This window comes from Pristiophorus japonicus, chromosome 14 (assembly GCF_044704955.1).
Source record: "Pristiophorus japonicus isolate sPriJap1 chromosome 14, sPriJap1.hap1, whole genome shotgun sequence".
NCBI lineage: Eukaryota > Metazoa > Chordata > Chondrichthyes > Pristiophoridae > Pristiophorus > Pristiophorus japonicus.
The window spans coordinates 167,169,099-167,186,982 of NC_091990.1; the positions used below are offsets into that span (position 1 = coordinate 167,169,099).

Sequence of the window (17,884 nt, forward strand, 5' to 3'; positions counted from 1 at the left end):
ACCATAGTACCCTCCATCACCCAACTACCCCAGTCCCCAACACCCAACTACCCCTAGCCCCCCATCACCCAACTACCCCTAGTGCCCACCAATCACTCAACTATCCCTTGTGCCCCCCAATCAACCAACTACCCCCAGTGCCCCCAAATCATGCAACTACCCTTAGTGCCCCCCATCACCCAACTACCCCTAGTGTCCCCCAACTACCCCTAGTGCTCCCCATCACCCAACTAGCCCTAGTGCCCCCAATGACCCAATTACTCCAAATGCCCCATCACCCAAATACCCCTAGTGCCCCCCCAATCACGAAACAACCCCTAGTGCCGTCATCACCAAACAACCCCTGGTGCCCCCATCACCCAACTACCCCTAGCCCCCCATCACCCAACTACCCCTAGTGCCCCCCATTACCCAACTACCCCTAGTGTCCCCCAACTACCCCTAGTGCCCCCCATCACCCAACTAGCCCTAGTGCCCCCAATGACCCAACTACCCCAAATGCCCCCATCACCCAAATACCTCCAGTGCCCCCCCAATCACAAAACAACCCCTAGTGCCGTCATCACCCAACAACCCCCGGTGCCCCCATCACCCAACTACCCCTAGCCCCCCATCACCCAACTACCCCTAGTGCCCCACATCACCCAACTATCCCTAGCCCCCCCAATCACCCAACTACCCCGAGTGCCCCGCTTCACCCAACTACCCCTAGTGCCCCCCCAATCAACCAACTACCCCGAGTGCCCTGCCAATCACCCAACTATTCCTGCCCGCCCATCACCCAACTATCCCTAGCCCCCCAATCACCAAACTATCCCTAGTGCCCCCATCACCTAACTACCCCTGCCCCCAATCATCCAACTACCCCCAGTGCCCCCATCACCCAACTACACCTAGCCCCCCCAATCACCCAACTACCTCTAGTTCTACCCCATCACCCAACTCCCCCTACTGCCCCCCCATCACCCAACTACCCCTAGTGCCCCCAATCACCCATCTACTCCTTGCACCTCATTACCCAAGTACCTCGAGTGCCCCCATCACCCAACTACCCAGTGCCCTCATCAGCCAACTACCCCTAGTACCCCCTATCACCCAAATACCCGTGACCCCCCATACACCCGACTACCCCTCCTGCCCCCATTACCCAACTACTCCTAGTGCACCCCCAATCACACAATTACCCCTAAAGCCCCATCACCCAACTTCACCTAGTGTCCCCCCAATCACCCAACTAACCCTAGTGTCCCCCATCACACAACTACCCCTAGTGCCCCCAATGACCCAACTACCCCGAATACCCTCATCACCCAACTACCCCAAATGCCCCCATCACCCAAATACCCCTAGTGCCCCCCAATCACGAAACTACTCCTAGTGCCGTCATCACCCAACAACCGCTAGCCCCCCGAATCACCCAACTACCCCGAATGCCCCGCTTCACCCAACTACCCCTAGTGCCCCCCCAATCAACCAACTACCCCGAGTGCCCTGCCAATCACCCAACTATCCCTGCCCGCCCATCACCCAACTATCCCTAGCCCCGCAATCACCAAACTATCCCTAGTGCCCCCATTACCTAACTACCCCTGCCCCCAATCATCCAACTACCCCTAGTGCCCCCATCACCCAACTACCTCTAGTTTCTCATCACCCAATTACCCCTAGCCCCCCATCACCCAACAATCCCGAGTGCCCCCATCATCCAACTACCCCCAGAGCCCCCCATCACCCAACTACCCCTAGAGCCCCCATCACCCAACTACCCCTAGTGCCCCCCAATCAACCAACTACCCCCAGTGCCCTCCCCCAAGCACCCAACTACCCCTGCCCCCTCAATCACGCAACTACCCCTAGTGACCCCCATCACCCAACTACCCCTAGTATCCCCCAACTACCCCTAGTGTCCCCATCACCCAACTAGCCCTGGTGCCCCCCATCATCCAACTACCCCTAGTGCCCCCCATCACCCAACTACCCCTAGTGCCCCCATCACTCAACTACCCCTGGTGCCCCCATCAGCCAACTACTCCTAGTGCACCCCATCATCCAACTACCCCTAGTGCCCCCAATGACCCAACTACCCTGAACCCCCTCATCACCCAACTACCCCAAACGCCCCCATCACCCAAATACCCCTAGTGACCCCCAATCACGAAACTACCCCTAGTGCCGTCATCACCCAACAACCCCTAGTGCCCCCATCACCCAACTACCCCCAAGCCCCCATCACCCAACTACCCCTAATGCCCCACATCACTCAACTATCCCTAGCCCCCCCAATCAACCAACTACCCCTTGTGCCCCACCAATCACCCAACTACCCCTGCCCCCCCCATCACCCAACTATCCCTAACCCCCCCATCACCAAACTATCCCTAGTGCCCCGTCACCTAACTACCCCAGCCCCCAATCACCCAACTACCCCCAGTGCCCCCATCACCCAACTACCCCTCGTGCCCCCCCAATCACCAACTACCACTAGCCCCTCAATCACCCATCTACTCCTAGCCCCCCACCACCCAAATACCCCTAGTGCCACTCCAATCACCCAACTAGTTCTAGTGCCCCCCCAATCATCCAACTACCCGTGTCCCCATCACCCAACTACCCCTAGTGCCCCCATCACCCAACTACCCCTAGTGCCCCCAATCACCCAACTACCCCTAGTGCACGCCCATCACCCAACTACCCCTGCCCCCCAATCATCCAACTACTCCTGCCCCCCAATCACCCAACTATCCCTAGTGCCCCCAATCACTCAACAACCCCTAGTGCCCCCAATCACCCAACTATCCCTAGCCCTGCCCAATCACCCAACTAACCCTAGTGCCCCCAATGACTCAACTACCCCTAGCCCCGCAATCACTCAACTACCCCTAGTGCCCCCCCTATCAACCAACTACCCCTCATGCCCCCCCAATCACCCAACTACCCCTGCCCCCTCAATCACCCAACTACCCTGATTGCCCCCATCACCCACCTACCCAGTGCCCTCATCAGCCAACTACCCCTAGTACCCCCTATCACCCAAATTCCCGTGACCCCCCAATCACCCGACTACCCCTGCTGCCCCCATCACCCAACTACTCCTAGTGCACCCCCAATCACACAATTACCCCTAGAGCCCCATCACCCAACTTCACCGAGTGCCCCCCCAATCACCCAACTACGCCTAGAGTCCCCAATGACCCAACTACCCCTAGCCCCCCCAATCACCCAACTAACCCTAGTGTCCCCATCACTCAACTACCCCTGCCCCCCAATCACCCAACTACCCCTAAGGCCCCCATCACCCAACTACCCCTAGTGCCCCCATCACCCAACTAATCCTAGTGCCCCCATCAGCCAGCTACTTCTAGAGCCGCCATCACCCAACTACCCCTGCTCCCCCCAAACACCCAACTACCCCCAATGTCCCCCATCACCCAACTACCCCTCGTGCCCCCCCAATCACCAACTACCACTAGCCCCTCAATCACCCATCTATTCCTAGCCCCCCATCACCCAAATACCCCTAGTGCCCCTCCAATCACCCAACTAGCTCTAGTGCTACCCCATCACCCAACTACACCTAGTGTCCCCAATCACCCAACTACCCATGCCCCCCCAATCACCCAACTACCGCGAGTGCCCCCATCACCCAACTACCCCTAGTGCCCCCCAATCACCCAACTACCCCTAGTGCCCCATCACCCAACTACCCCAAACGGCCCCATCACCCAACTACCCCTAGTGCCCCCTCCAATCACCCAACTATCCCTAGCCCCCCCAATCACCCAACTAACCCTAGTGCCGCCCATCACCCAACTACCCCTGCCCCCAATCACCCAACTACTCCTGCCCCCCCAATCACCCAACTATCCCTAGTGCCTCCAATCACCCAACTACTCATAGTGCCCTCCATCACCCAACTACCCCTGCCCCCAATCACCCAACTACTCCTGCCCCCCAATCACCCAACTATCCCTAGTACCCCCAATCACCCAACTACTGCTAGTGCCCCCAATGACTCAACTACCCCTAGTGCCCCGCAAGCACTCAACTACCCCGAGTGCCCCCAATACCGAACTAGCCCTCGTGCCCCACCAATCACCCAACCACCCCTAATGCCCCCCAATCACGCAACTACCCCTGCCCCCTATCACCCAACTACCCCTAGTGCCCCCAATCGCCAAACTATCCCTAGTGCCTCCATTACACAACTACCCCAAGTGCCCCCCAATCACCCAACTACCCCTAGTGCCCCCCATCACCCAACTATCCCTAGTGACCAGCATCACCCAACTACCGCTAGGCCCCATCACTAAACTACGACTAGTGCTCACCATCATCCAACAACCCCGAGTGCCTCCCATCACCCAACTACACAGTGCCCCCATCACCGAACTACCCCTAGTGCCCCCATCACTCAAATACCCCTGCCCTCCAATCACCCAACTACCCCTAGTGCCCCCAATCACCCAACTACCCCTAGTGCCCCCTATCACCAAACTACCCCTAGTGCCCTCCCAATCACCCAACTACCCCTAGTGCCCCCTTCACCCAACTACCCCGAGTGCCCCACCATCACCAAACTACCCCTGGCCCCCTAATCGCCCAACTATCCCTAGTGCCCCCAATCACCCAACTACCCCTAACCCCCCCATCACCCAACTACCCCTAGCCCACCAATCACCCAACTAACACGACCCCCCCAATCACCCAACTACGCCTAGCACCTCCCCATCAACCAACTACCACTCGGGCCCCCCATCACCCATCTACTCCTAGCCCCCCATCACCCAACTACCCCAAGTGCCCCCCATCACCCAACTACCCCTAGTGCCCCCAATTGCCAATCTATCCCTAGTGCCCCCATTACAGAACTACCCCAAGTGCCCCCCATCACCCAACTACCCCTAGTGCCCCCATCACCCAACTATCGCTAATGCCCCCAATCACCCAACTACCCCTAGCCCCCATCACCCAACTACCCCAAGTGCCCCCCATCACCCAACTACCCCTAGTGCCCCCAATTGCCAATCTATCCCTAGTGCCCCCATTACAGAACTACCCCAAGTTCCCCCCATCACCCAACTACCCCTAGTGTCCCCCATCACCCAACTATCGCTAATGCCCCCAATCACCCAACTACCCCTAGTGCCCCCTATCACCAAACTACCCCTAGTGCCCCCCAATCACCCAACTACCCCTAGTGCCCCTTCACCCAACTACCCCCAGTACCCCACCCACCCAACTACTCCTGGCCCCCCAATCGCCTAACTACCCCTAGTGCCCCCAATCACCCAACTACCCCTAGCCCCCCAATCACCCAACGACCCCCCCCAATCACCCAACTACACCTAGTGCCTCCCCATCAACCAACTACCACTAGTGCCCCCCATCACCCATCTACTCCTAGCCCCCATTACCCATCACCCAACTAGCCCTTGTGCCCCCATCACCCAACTACCCCTAGTGCCCCATCACCCAACTACCCCTAGTGCCCCCCAATCACTCAACTACCCCTAGTGCCCCCATCACCCAACTACCCCTAATGCCCCATCACGCAACTACCCCTAGTGCCCCCATCACCCAACTTCCCCTAGTGCCCCATCACCCAACTACCCTTAGTGCCACGTCATCACTCAACTACCCCTAGCCCCCATCACCCAACTAACCCTAGCCCCCCATCACCCAACTGGCCCCCCCAATCACCCATCTACCCCTGCCCCCATCACCCAACTACCCCAAGTGCCCCCTTCACCATACAACCCCTATTGCCCCCACCACCCAACTATCCTTAGTGCCCCCCATCACCCAACTATCCCTGGTGCCCAGCATCACCCAACTACCGCTAGGCCCCATCACTAAACTACCCCTAGTGCTCACCATCATCCAACAACCCTGAGTGCCTCCCATCATCCAAGGACCCAGTGCCCCCATCACCCAACTACCCCTAGTGACCCCCAATCACCAAACTATCCCTAGTGCCCCCCATCACCCAACGACCCCTGCCCCCAATCACCCAACTACCACTAGCCCCCCCAATCACCCAACTACCCCTATTGCCCCCATCACCCAACTACCCCTAGTGCCCCCCCAATCACCCAACTACCCTTAGTGCCACCTCATCACTCAACTACCACAATTGCCCCCATCACCATACAACCCTTGGTGCCCCCATCACCCAACTACCCCTAGTGCCCCATCACCCAACTACCCTTAGTGCCCCCCATCACCCAACTATCTCTAGTGCCCAGCATCACCCAACTACCGCTAGGCCCCATCACTAAACTACCCCTAGTGCTCACCATCATCCAACAACCCCGAGTGCCTCCCATCACCCAACTACACAGTGCCCCCATCACCCAACTACCCCTAGTGCCCCCATCATTCAAATAACCCTGCCCTCCAATCACCCAACTACCCCTAGTGCCCCCAATCACCCAAGCACCCCTAGTGCCCCCATCACCCAACTACTCCTAGTGAACCCCCAATCACCCAACTACCCCTCTCCCCCAATCACTGAACTACACATAGGGCCCCCATATCATCCAGCGACCCTTCGTGCCCCCCGTCACCCACTTACTCCTAGCCCCCATCACCTAACTCCCCCTAGTGCCCCCCAAATTACCCAACTACCCCTGCCCCTACCCAATCACCCAACTACCCCTGCCCCCCAATTACCCAACTACATTTAGCCCCCATCACCCAACTACTCCTAGCCCTCCCATCACCCAACTACCCCTAGTGCCCATTCCAATCACCCAACTAACACTAGTGCCCCCCAATCACCCATCTACTCCTAGCCCCTCATCACCCAACTACCCCTAGTGCCCCCATCACCCAACTACCCCTAGTGCTCCCCACCACCCAACTACCCAGTGCCCCTTCACCCAACTAACACTAGTGCCCCCAATCACCCATCTACTCCTAGCCCCTCATCACCGAACCACCCCTAGTGCCCCCCACCACCCAACTACCCAGTGCCCCATCACCCAACTACCCCCGTCCCCAATCGCCCAACTACCCCTAGTGCCCCCATCACCCAACTACCCCTAGTGCCTTGCCAATCACCCAACTACCTCTGCGCCCCCAATCACCCAACTACCCCTCGTGCACCCCCAATTACCCAACTACTCACGCCTCCCCAATCACCCAACTATGCCTAGTACCCCATCACACATCTACTCCTAGCCCCCCAATCACCCAACTATCCCTAGTGCCCCCCACCACCCAACTACCCAGTGCCCCATCACCCAACTACCCCCGCCCCCAATCGCCCAACTACCCCGAGTGCCCCCCATCACCCAACTACCCCTAGTGCCCACCATCACCCAATTACCCATAGTGCCCCATTACCAACTACCCCTAGTGGCCCCATCACTCAACTACCCCTGGTGCCCCATCACCCAACTACCCCTAGTGCCCACATCACCAAACTATCCCTAGTACCCCCATTACCCAACTAGCACGAGGGCCCCCAATCACCCAACTACCCCTAGCCCCCCCATCATCCAACAACCGCTAGCCCCCCAACACGCAACTACCCCTAGTGCCCCCCAATCACCCAACTACCCCTAGTACCCGCCATCACCCAACTACCCCTACTGCCCCTCATCACTCATCTACCCCTGGTGATCCCATCACCCAACTACCCCTAGTGCCCCCATCACCCAACTACCCCTAGTGACCCCCAATCACCAAACTACCCCTAGTGCCCCCATCACCCAACGACCCAGTGCCCCCATCACCCAACTACCCCTAGTGACCCCCAATCACCAAACTACCCCTAGTGCCCCCATCACCCAACGACTCCTTCCCCAAATCACCCAACTACCCCTATTGCCCCCATCACCCAACTACCCCTAGTGCCCCCCCAATCACCCAACTACCCTTAGTGCCACCTCATCACTCAACTACCACAATTGCCCCCATCACCATACAACCCTTGGTGCCCCCATCACCCAACTACCCCTAGTGCCCCATCACCCAACTACCCTTAGTGCCCCCCATCACCCAACTATCTCTAGTGCCCAGCATCACCCAACTACCGCTAGGCCCCATCACTAAACTACCCCTAGTGCTCACCATCATCCAACAACCCCGAGTGCCTCCCATCACCCAACTACACAGTGCCCCCATCACCCAACTACCCCTAGTGCCCCCATCATTCAAATAACCCTGCCCTCCAATCACCCAACTACCCCTAGTGCCCCCAATCACCCAAGCACCCCTAGTGCCCCCATCACCCAACTACTCCTAGTGAACCCCCAATCACCCAACTACCCCTCTCCCCCCAATCACTGAACTACACATAGGGCCCCCATATCATCCAGCGACCCTTCGTGCCCCCCGTCACCCACTTACTCCTAGCCCCCATCACCTAACTCCCCCTAGTGCCCCCCAAATTACCCAACTACCCCTGCCCCTACCCAATCACCCAACTACCCCTGCCCCCCAATTACCCAACTACATTTAGCCCCCATCACCCAACTACTCCTAGCCCTCCCATCACCCAACTACCCCTAGTGCCCATTCCAATCACCCAACTAACACTAGTGCCCCCCAATCACCCATCTACTCCTAGCCCCTCATCACCCAACTACCCCTAGTGCCCCCATCACCCAACTACCCCTAGTGCTCCCCACCACCCAACTACCCAGTGCCCCTTCACCCAACTAACACTAGTGCCCCCAATCACCCATCTACTCCTAGCCCCTCATCACCGAACCACCCCTAGTGCCCCCCACCACCCAACTACCCAGTGCCCCATCACCCAACTACCCCCGTCCCCAATCGCCCAACTACCCCTAGTGCCCCCATCACCCAACTACCCCTAGTGCCTTGCCAATCACCCAACTACCTCTGCGCCCCCAATCACCCAACTACCCCTCGTGCACCCCCAATTACCCAACTACTCACGCCTCCCCAATCACCCAACTATGCCTAGTACCCCATCACACATCTACTCCTAGCCCCCCAATCACCCAACTATCCCTAGTGCCCCCCACCACCCAACTACCCAGTGCCCCATCACCCAACTACCCCCGCCCCCAATCGCCCAACTACCCCGAGTGCCCCCCATCACCCAACTACCCCTAGTGCCCACCATCACCCAATTACCCATAGTGCCCCATTACCAACTACCCCTAGTGGCCCCATCACTCAACTACCCCTGGTGCCCCATCACCCAACTACCCCTAGTGCCCACATCACCAAACTATCCCTAGTACCCCCATTACCCAACTAGCACGAGGGCCCCCAATCACCCAACTACCCCTAGCCCCCCCATCATCCAACAACCGCTAGCCCCCCAACACGCAACTACCCCTAGTGCCCCCCAATCACCCAACTACCCCTAGTACCCGCCATCACCCAACTACCCCTACTGCCCCTCATCACTCATCTACCCCTGGTGATCCCATCACCCAACTACCCCTAGTGCCCCCATCACCCAACTACCCCTAGTGACCCCCAATCACCAAACTACCCCTAGTGCCCCCATCACCCAACGACCCAGTGCCCCCATCACCCAACTACCCCTAGTGACCCCCAATCACCAAACTACCCCTAGTGCCCCCATCACCCAACGACTCCTTCCCCAAATCACCCAACTACCCCTATTGCCCCCATCACCCAACTACCCCTAGTGTGCCCCCAATCACCTAACTACCCTTAGTGCCACCTCATCACTCAACTACCCCTAGTGCACCCCATGACCCAACTACCCCTATTGCCCCCATCACCCAACTACCCCTAGTGTGCCCCCAATCACCCAACTACCCTTAGTGCCACCTCATCACCCAACTACCCCTAGCCCCCCATCACCCAACTGGCCCCCCCAATCACCCATCTACCCCTGCCCCCATCACCCAACTACCCCAAGTGCCCCCATCACTATACAACCCCTAGTGCCCCCATCACCCAACTACCCCTAGTGCCCCCATCACCCAACTACCCCTAGTGCTCCCCATCACCCAACTACCCCTAGGCCCCATCACTAAACTACCCCTAGTGCTCACCATCATCCAACAACCCCGAGTGCCTCCCATCACCCAACGACTCCTTCCCCAAATCACCCAACTACCCCTATTGCCCCCATCACCCAACTACCCCTAGTGTGCCCCCAATCACCTAACTACCCTTAGTGCCACCTCATCACTCAACTACCCCTAGTGCACCCCATGACCCAACTACCCCTATTGCCCCCATCACCCAACTACCCCTAGTGTGCCCCCAATCACCCAACTACCCTTAGTGCCACCTCATCACCCAACTACCCCTAGCCCCCCATCACCCAACTGGCCCCCCCAATCACCCATCTACCCCTGCCCCCATCACCCAACTACCCCAAGTGCCCCCATCACTATACAACCCCTAGTGCCCCCATCACCCAACTACCCCTAGTGCCCCCATCACCCAACTACCCCTAGTGCTCCCCATCACCCAACTACCCCTAGGCCCCATCACTAAACTACCCCTAGTGCTCACCATCATCCAACAACCCCGAGTGCCTCCCATCACCCAACTACACAGTGCCCCCATCACCGAACTACCCCTAGTGCCCCCATCACTCAAATACCCCTGCCCTCCAATCACCCAACCATCCCAAGTGCCCCCAATCACCCAACTACCCCTGCCCCCCCAATCACTGAACTACACATAGGGCCCCCATATCATCCAACGACCCCTCGTGCCCCCCCGTCACCCACTTACTCCTAGCCCCCCATTACCTAACTACCCCTAGTGCCCCCCCAATTACCCAACTACCCCTGCCCCTACCCAATCACCCAACTACCCCTGCCCCCCAATTACCCAACTACCCCTAGCCCCCATCACCCAACTACCCCTAGCCCTCCCATCATCCAACTACCCCTAGTGCCCCCAATCACCCAACTACCACTAGTGCCCCCCCATCACCCATCAACTCCTAGCCCCTCATCACCCAACTACCCCTAGTGCCCCCCCATCACCCATCTACTCCTAGCCCCTCATCACCCAACTCCCCTTGTGCCCCCCACCACCCAACTACCCAGTGCCCCATCACCCAACAACCCTAGTGCCCCCATCACCCAACTACCCCCGCCCCCAATCGCCCAATTACCCCTAGTGCCCCCATCACCCAACTACCCCTAGTGCCCCCCATCACCCAACTATCCTTAGTGCCCCCATTACCAACTACCCCTAGTGCCCCCATCACCCAACTACCCCTTGCCCCCATCACCCAACTACCCAGTGCCCCACATCACCCAACTACCCCTAGTGACCCTCCATCACCCAACTCCCCCGCCCCCTCATCACCCAACTACCTCTAGCCCCCCCATCACCCAACTACCCTTAGTGCCCCACATCACATAAGAACATAAGAACATAAGAATTAGGAACAGGAGTAGGCCATCTAGCCCCTCGAGCCTGCTCCGTCATTCAATAAGATCATGGCTGATCTGGCCGTGGACTCAGCTCCATCTACCCGCCCTCTCCCCGTAACCCTTAATTCTCTTATTGGTTAAAAATCTATCTATCTGTGACTTGAATACATTCAATGAGCTAGCCTCAACTGCTTCCTTGGGCAGAGAATTCCACAGATTCACAACCCTCTGAGAGAAGAAATTCCTTCTCAACTTGGTTTTAAATTGGCTCCTCCGTATCTTGAGGCTGTGCCCCCTAGTTCTCGTCTCCCCTACCAGTGGAAACAACCTCTCTGCCTCTATCTTGTCTATCCCTTTCATGATTTTAAATGTTTCTATAAGATCACCCCTCATCCTTCTGAACTCCAACGAGTAAAGACCCAGTCTACTCAATCTATCATCATAAGGTAACCCACTCCTCTCCGGAATCAGCCTAGTGAATCGTCTCTGTACCCCCTCCAAAGCTAGTATATCCTTCCTTAAGTAAGGTGACCAAAACTGCATGCAGTACTCCAGGTGCGGCCTCACCAATACCCTGTACAGTTGCAGCAGGACCTCCCTGCTTTTGTACTCCATCCCTTTCGCAATGAAGGCCAACATTCCATTCGCCTTCCTGATTACCTGCTGCACCTGCAAACTAATTTTTTGGGATTCATGCACAAGGACCCCCAGGTCCCTCTGCACCTCAGCATGTTGTAATTTCTCCCCATTCAAATAATATTCCCTATTACTGTTTTTGTCCCCAAGGTGGATGACCTCACACTTTCCGACATTGTATTCCATCTGCCAAACCTTAGCCCATTCGCTTAACCTATCCAAATCTCTTTGCAGCCTCTCTGTGTCCTCTACACAACCCGCTTTCCCACTAATCTTAGTGTCATCTGCAAATTTTGTTACACTACACTCTGTCCCCTCTTCCAGGTCATCTATGTAAACTGTAAACAGTTGTGGTCCCAGCACCGATCCCTGTGGCACACCATTAACCACCGATTTCCAACCCGAAAAGGACCCATTTATCCCGACTCTCTGCTTTCTGTTCGCCAGCCAATTCTCTATCCATGCTAATACATTTCCTCTGACTCCGCGTACATCTATCTTCTGCAGTAACCTTTTGTGTGGCACCTTATTGAATGCCTTTTGGAAATCTAAATACACCACATCCATCGGTACACCTCTATCCACCATGCTCGTTATATCCTCAAAGAATTCCAGTAAATTAGTTAAACATGATTTCCCCTTCATGAATCCATGCTGCGTCTGCTTGATTGCACTATTCCTATCTAGATGTCCCGCTATTTCTTCCTTAATGATAGTTTCAAGCATTTTCCCCACTACAGATGTTAAACTAACCGGCCTATAGTTACCTGCCTTTTGTCTGCTCCCTTTTTTAAACAGAGGCATTACATTAGCTGCTTTCCAATCCGCTGGTATCTCCCCAGAGTCCAGAGAATTTTGGTAGATTATAACGAATGCATCTGCTATAACTTCCGCCATCTCTTTTAATACCCTGGGATGCATTTCATCAGGACCAGGGGACTTGTCTACCTTGAGTCCCATTAGCCTGTCCAGCACTACCCCCCTAGTGGTAGTGATTGTCTCAAGGTCCTCCCTTCCCACATTCCTGTGACCAGCAATTTTTGGCATGGTTTTTGTGTCTTCCACAAGACCGAAGCAAAATAATTGTTTAAGGTCTCAGCCATTTCGACATTTCCCATTATTAAATCCCCCTTCTCATCTTCTAAGGGACCAACATTTACTTTAGTCACTCTTTTCCGTTTTATATATCTGTAAAAGCTTTTACTATCAGTTTTTATGTTTTGCGCAAGTTTACCTTTTTAATCTATCTTTCCTTTCTTTATTGCTTTTTTAGTCATTCTTTGCTGTTGTTTAACATTTTCCGAATCCTCTAGTTCCCCACTAACCTTGGCCACCTTATACGCATTGGTCTTTGATTTGATACTCTCCTTTATTTCCTTGGTTATCCACGGCTAGTTATCCCTTCTCTTAGCGCCCTTCTTTTTCACTGGAATATATTTTTGTTGCGCACCATGAAAGAGCTCCTTAAAAGTCCTCCACTGTTCCTCAATTGTGCCACCGTTTAGTCTGTGTTTCCAGTCTACTTTAGCCAACTCTGCCCTCATTCCACTGTAGTCCCCTTTGTTTAAGCATAGTATGCTCGTTTCTGACACAACTTCCTCACCCTCAATCTGTATTACAAATTCAACCATACTGTGATCATTCATTCCGAGAGGATCTTTTTCTAGGAGATCGCTTATTTTTCCTGTCTCATTACACAGGACCAGATCTAAGATAGCTTGCTCCCTTTTAGGTTCTGTTACATACTGTTCTAAGAAACAATCCCGTATGCATTCTATGAATTCCTCCTCCAGGTTACCCCGTGCGATTTGAGTTGACCAATCGATATGTAGGTTAAAATCCCCCATGACTACTGCCGTTCCTTTTTCACATGCCTCCATTATTCCCTTGATTATTGCCCGGCCCACCGTGAAGTTATTAATTGGGAGCCTATAAACTACGCCCACCAGTGACTTTTTCCCCTTACTATCTCTAATCTCCACCCACAATGATTCAACATTTTGTTCATTAGAGCCAATATCGTCTCTCACAACTGCCCTGATATCATCCTTTATTAACAGAGCTACCCCACCTCCTTTCCCTTCTTGTCTATCTTTCCGAATTGTCAGATACCCCTGTATGTTTAATTCCCAGTCTTGGCCCCCCTGCAACCATGTTTCTGTAATGGCCACCAAATCATACCCATTTGTAATGATTTGAGCTGTCAATTAATTTACTTTATTTCTAATGCTGCGTGCATTTAGGTAGAGTGTTTTAATCCTAGTTTTTAAACCATGATTTTTAGTTTTGACCCCTCCTGCAGCCCCTTTATATTCAATGGCCCTTTTTGTTTTTTGTTTTGGGTTTCTCTGCCCTCCACTTTTACTCTTCTCCTTTCTGTCTTTTGCTTTTGTCTCCTTTTTGTTTCCCTCTGTCTCCCTGCATTGGTTCCCATCCCCCTGCCATATCACCCAACTACCCCGAGTACCCCTCATCACCCAACTACCGTTAGTGCACCCCATCACCAACTACCACCAGAGCCCTCCATCACCCATCTACTCCTAGCCCCCCAGTCACCCAGCTACCCCTAGTGCCCCCCCAATCACTCAACTACCCCTAGCCCCCCAATCACCCAACTACCCCTAGTGCCCCCATCACCCAACTACCCCTAGTGCCCCCCCAATCACCCAATGACCCCTAATGCCCCCCAATCACCAAACTATCCCTAGTGCCCCCCAATCACCAAACTATCCCTAGTGCCCCCATCACCCAACTACCCCTGCCCCCCATTACCCAACTACCCCAGTCCCCCACCAATCACCCAACTACCCCTAGTGCCCCCATCACCCAACTACCCCTAGTGCCTTGCCAATCACCCAACTACCCCTAGTGCCCCCCCAATCACCCGACTAACCTAGCCCCCCAAAATCACCCAACTACTCCTAGCCCCCCCAATCACCTGACTACAGCTAGCCCCCCCAAATCACCCAACTACCCCTAGTGCCCCCATCACCCAACTACCCCTAGTGCCCCCATCACCCAACTACCCCTAGTGCCCCCATCACCCAACTACCCCTAGTGCCTTGCCAATCATCCAACTACCCCTCGTGCCCCCAATCACCCAACTAACCTGCCCCCCCAATCACCCAACTACCCCTAGTGACCTTCCATCACCCAACTCCCCCGCCCCCAATCACCCAACTACCCCTCGTGCCCCCCAATCACCCAACTAACCTGCCCCCCAATTACCCAACTACCACTAGTGCCCCCATCACCCAACTACCCCTGCCCCACCAATCACCCAACTACCCCTAGTGCCCCCCAATCACCCAACTACCTCTCGTGCCCCCCAATCACCCAACTAACCTGCCCCCCCAATCACCCAACTACCACTAGTGCCCCCCATCACCCAACTACCCCTGCCCCACCAATCAACCGACTACCCCTAGTGCCCCCCAAATCACCCAACGACCCCTAGTGCCCCCCATCACCCAACTACCCCTAGTGCCCCTCCATCACACAACTACTCCTAGCCCCCCCAATCACCCGACTACCCCTAGTACCCCCAATCATCCAACTACACCTAGCCCCCCCAATCACCCAACTACCCCTGGTGCCCCCCAATCAGCCGACTACCCCTGGGCACCCCCATTCACCCAACTGCCCCTAGTGCCCCACCCCCCCATCACCCAACTACTCCTAGTGCCCCCCATCACCCAACTAGCCCCCCCCCCCCCCCCACAACTCCCACTGGTGCAACGCTTTACGTTGACAGGAATCACTGTATTATCTCCTGAAATTTGCTTCATGTTCCTACAATAAATGGAAACACGTGTAGCGAACGGTTAACGACTGGCGCAACTTAGATCATTAAAATTCATAAATATACATCATGGTACTATCAAAGAAGTCTGGAAGTTAAAAGATGAGCGGTGGAAGCTATTGACACAGCGTTTACAAATTCGGGCAGATGAGCACACTTACACGGTTCTCCATCTGAATTCCCGATAGATGGTCCCGTCGCACGAAGCTCTCCACTGTGCGCGCTAATTCATAACATCTGTCCATTGCGTCCTCTCTTGTTACACCTCCAAAACAAGTGACAAGCCAGAAGAGACAGACCAAAGGTATTAAACAGCAATTAGCAAAAAAGTAAAGCAGAATGAACACAGAGGATTTGCACACGCTGATAGTTCCAATAAGGAAATAAAGTTAAAATTGCAAGTCAGAATATGAATAGGCAAGGGGCAATTTGAACAGGAAGTCAGACAAAGTAGGTCAGTGAGCAGGATACTTCACCAAAGTGGAATGAAATTTTAAAAATGCAAAATTTGAGAGAGAAAAAAATCAAGTGAACAGAGAAAAGAAGCTTCAAAAATATAAATGATTTTGAATGTAAAGATGAGGAATTAAGATACCCATCAGATAGAGTGACACCTGCTGACAGCGTAGCCAGAAGCAAATATGAAGGAAATATTCACCATTTACACTGTGGGCCAGGAGGAACAGAGGTAATTGCGACAGCAACCATTACAAAGTAACACGGAACCGAACACCTTTAGCCAGAAGCCCCATCACAGATACTTTACAAGAAAGGCTGCTGGAATATGTGAGAGGGAGTTTTCTTAAGAGTCTTTCTCATGAATTTGTGGAAGTTCAATAAAAACGTGTTCCAAATAAGGGGAAATTCCTTGAGCTGTTTTCCAGCTTGTAACAAACAAGTGCAGGAAACATAGAAACAGAAACATAGAAAATAGGTGCAGGAGTAGGCCATTCGGCCCTTTGAACCTGCACCACCATTCAATATGATCATGGCTGAAGATGCAACTTCAGTACCCCATTTCTGCTTTCCCTCCATACTCCTTGATCCCTTTAGCCGTAAGGGCCACATCTAACTCCCTTTTGAATATATCTAACGAACTGGCCTCAACAACTTTCTGTGGTAGAAAATTTCACAGGTTCACAATTCTCTGAGTGAAAAAATTTCTCCTCATCTCGGTCCTAAATGGCTTGCCCCTTATCCTTGGACAGTGACCCCTGGTTCTGGACTTCCCCAACATCGGGAACATTCTTCCTGCATCCAAACATGTCTGATTCATCAAAAAATTCACTTTATAGAAGAAGCTCACCAGCTGATGTGTGTATTTTAACAAAACACCTTAATCATTACAGATGGATGGGGGACAGAAGAACATAAGAAATAGGAGCAGGAGTCGGCCATTTGACCTCTCGAGCTTGCTCCGCCATTCAATAAGATCGCGGCTGATCTGATCTTGGCCTCAACTCCACTTCCCTGCTTGCTCCCCATAACCCTTGACTCCCCTGTAGTTCAAAAATCTGTTTATCTGCGCCTTGAAGACATTCAATGACCCAGCCTCCACAGCTCTCTGGGGTAGAGAATTCCAAAGATTCACCACCCTCTGACCAAACAGTTACCAAACCCATCGTGATGGGAGAGATAGCTGCTCACATAACAATAGTAACTGAGATTAAATTAGGAACCAGCAGTGTGAGTCATTCAAGTACCGAACAAGTCAATATGAATACTATATTCTTGGGGCAGATCGTATTTAGGTGAGAAAGTCGCTGACAGAGGAAAGTCTAAAGAGATGCCTAACTCCGTGGAGTTAGGGTGAAAGGGATGCTCAGCAGTCAAGTCAAAGTATGATAAATAATACAATTGATGATGCTTCACCAAGGAAAGGGTGAATGATTGCGGAAATCTAATGTGCACATTGTTGTGTATGGAGAAAGAGTCAGACTGAACACTGTGAGCTCAAAGAAAAGTGTGACCTTAGTCTTTTTTTGCAGGTCTCCAGAGTGCCTCTCCAACCTGTGAAGCCTCTTTAAATACCTGTGCTCCCAAGGGTTTATGGGATCCCTTGGGACTCCAGGGGTTGAGCCCTCTGGTG

At 54.0% G+C, this 17,884-nt stretch overlaps 1 protein-coding gene across 1 annotated transcript in view; it reads right to left on the bottom strand.

Annotated features, from left to right (window-relative positions):
* The window catches only part of epx (eosinophil peroxidase), a 158,668-nt gene extending 142,615 nt beyond the window's left edge, over positions 1-16,053 (bottom strand). Inside the window, exon 1 of the mRNA XM_070898665.1 lies at positions 15,957-16,053. Coding sequence (XP_070754766.1) covers positions 15,957-16,040 — 84 coding nt within the window. The 5' untranslated portion in view covers positions 16,041-16,053. The remainder of the gene's footprint in view (positions 1-15,956) is intronic.
* Positions 16,054-17,884: the final 1,831 nt, after the last annotated feature.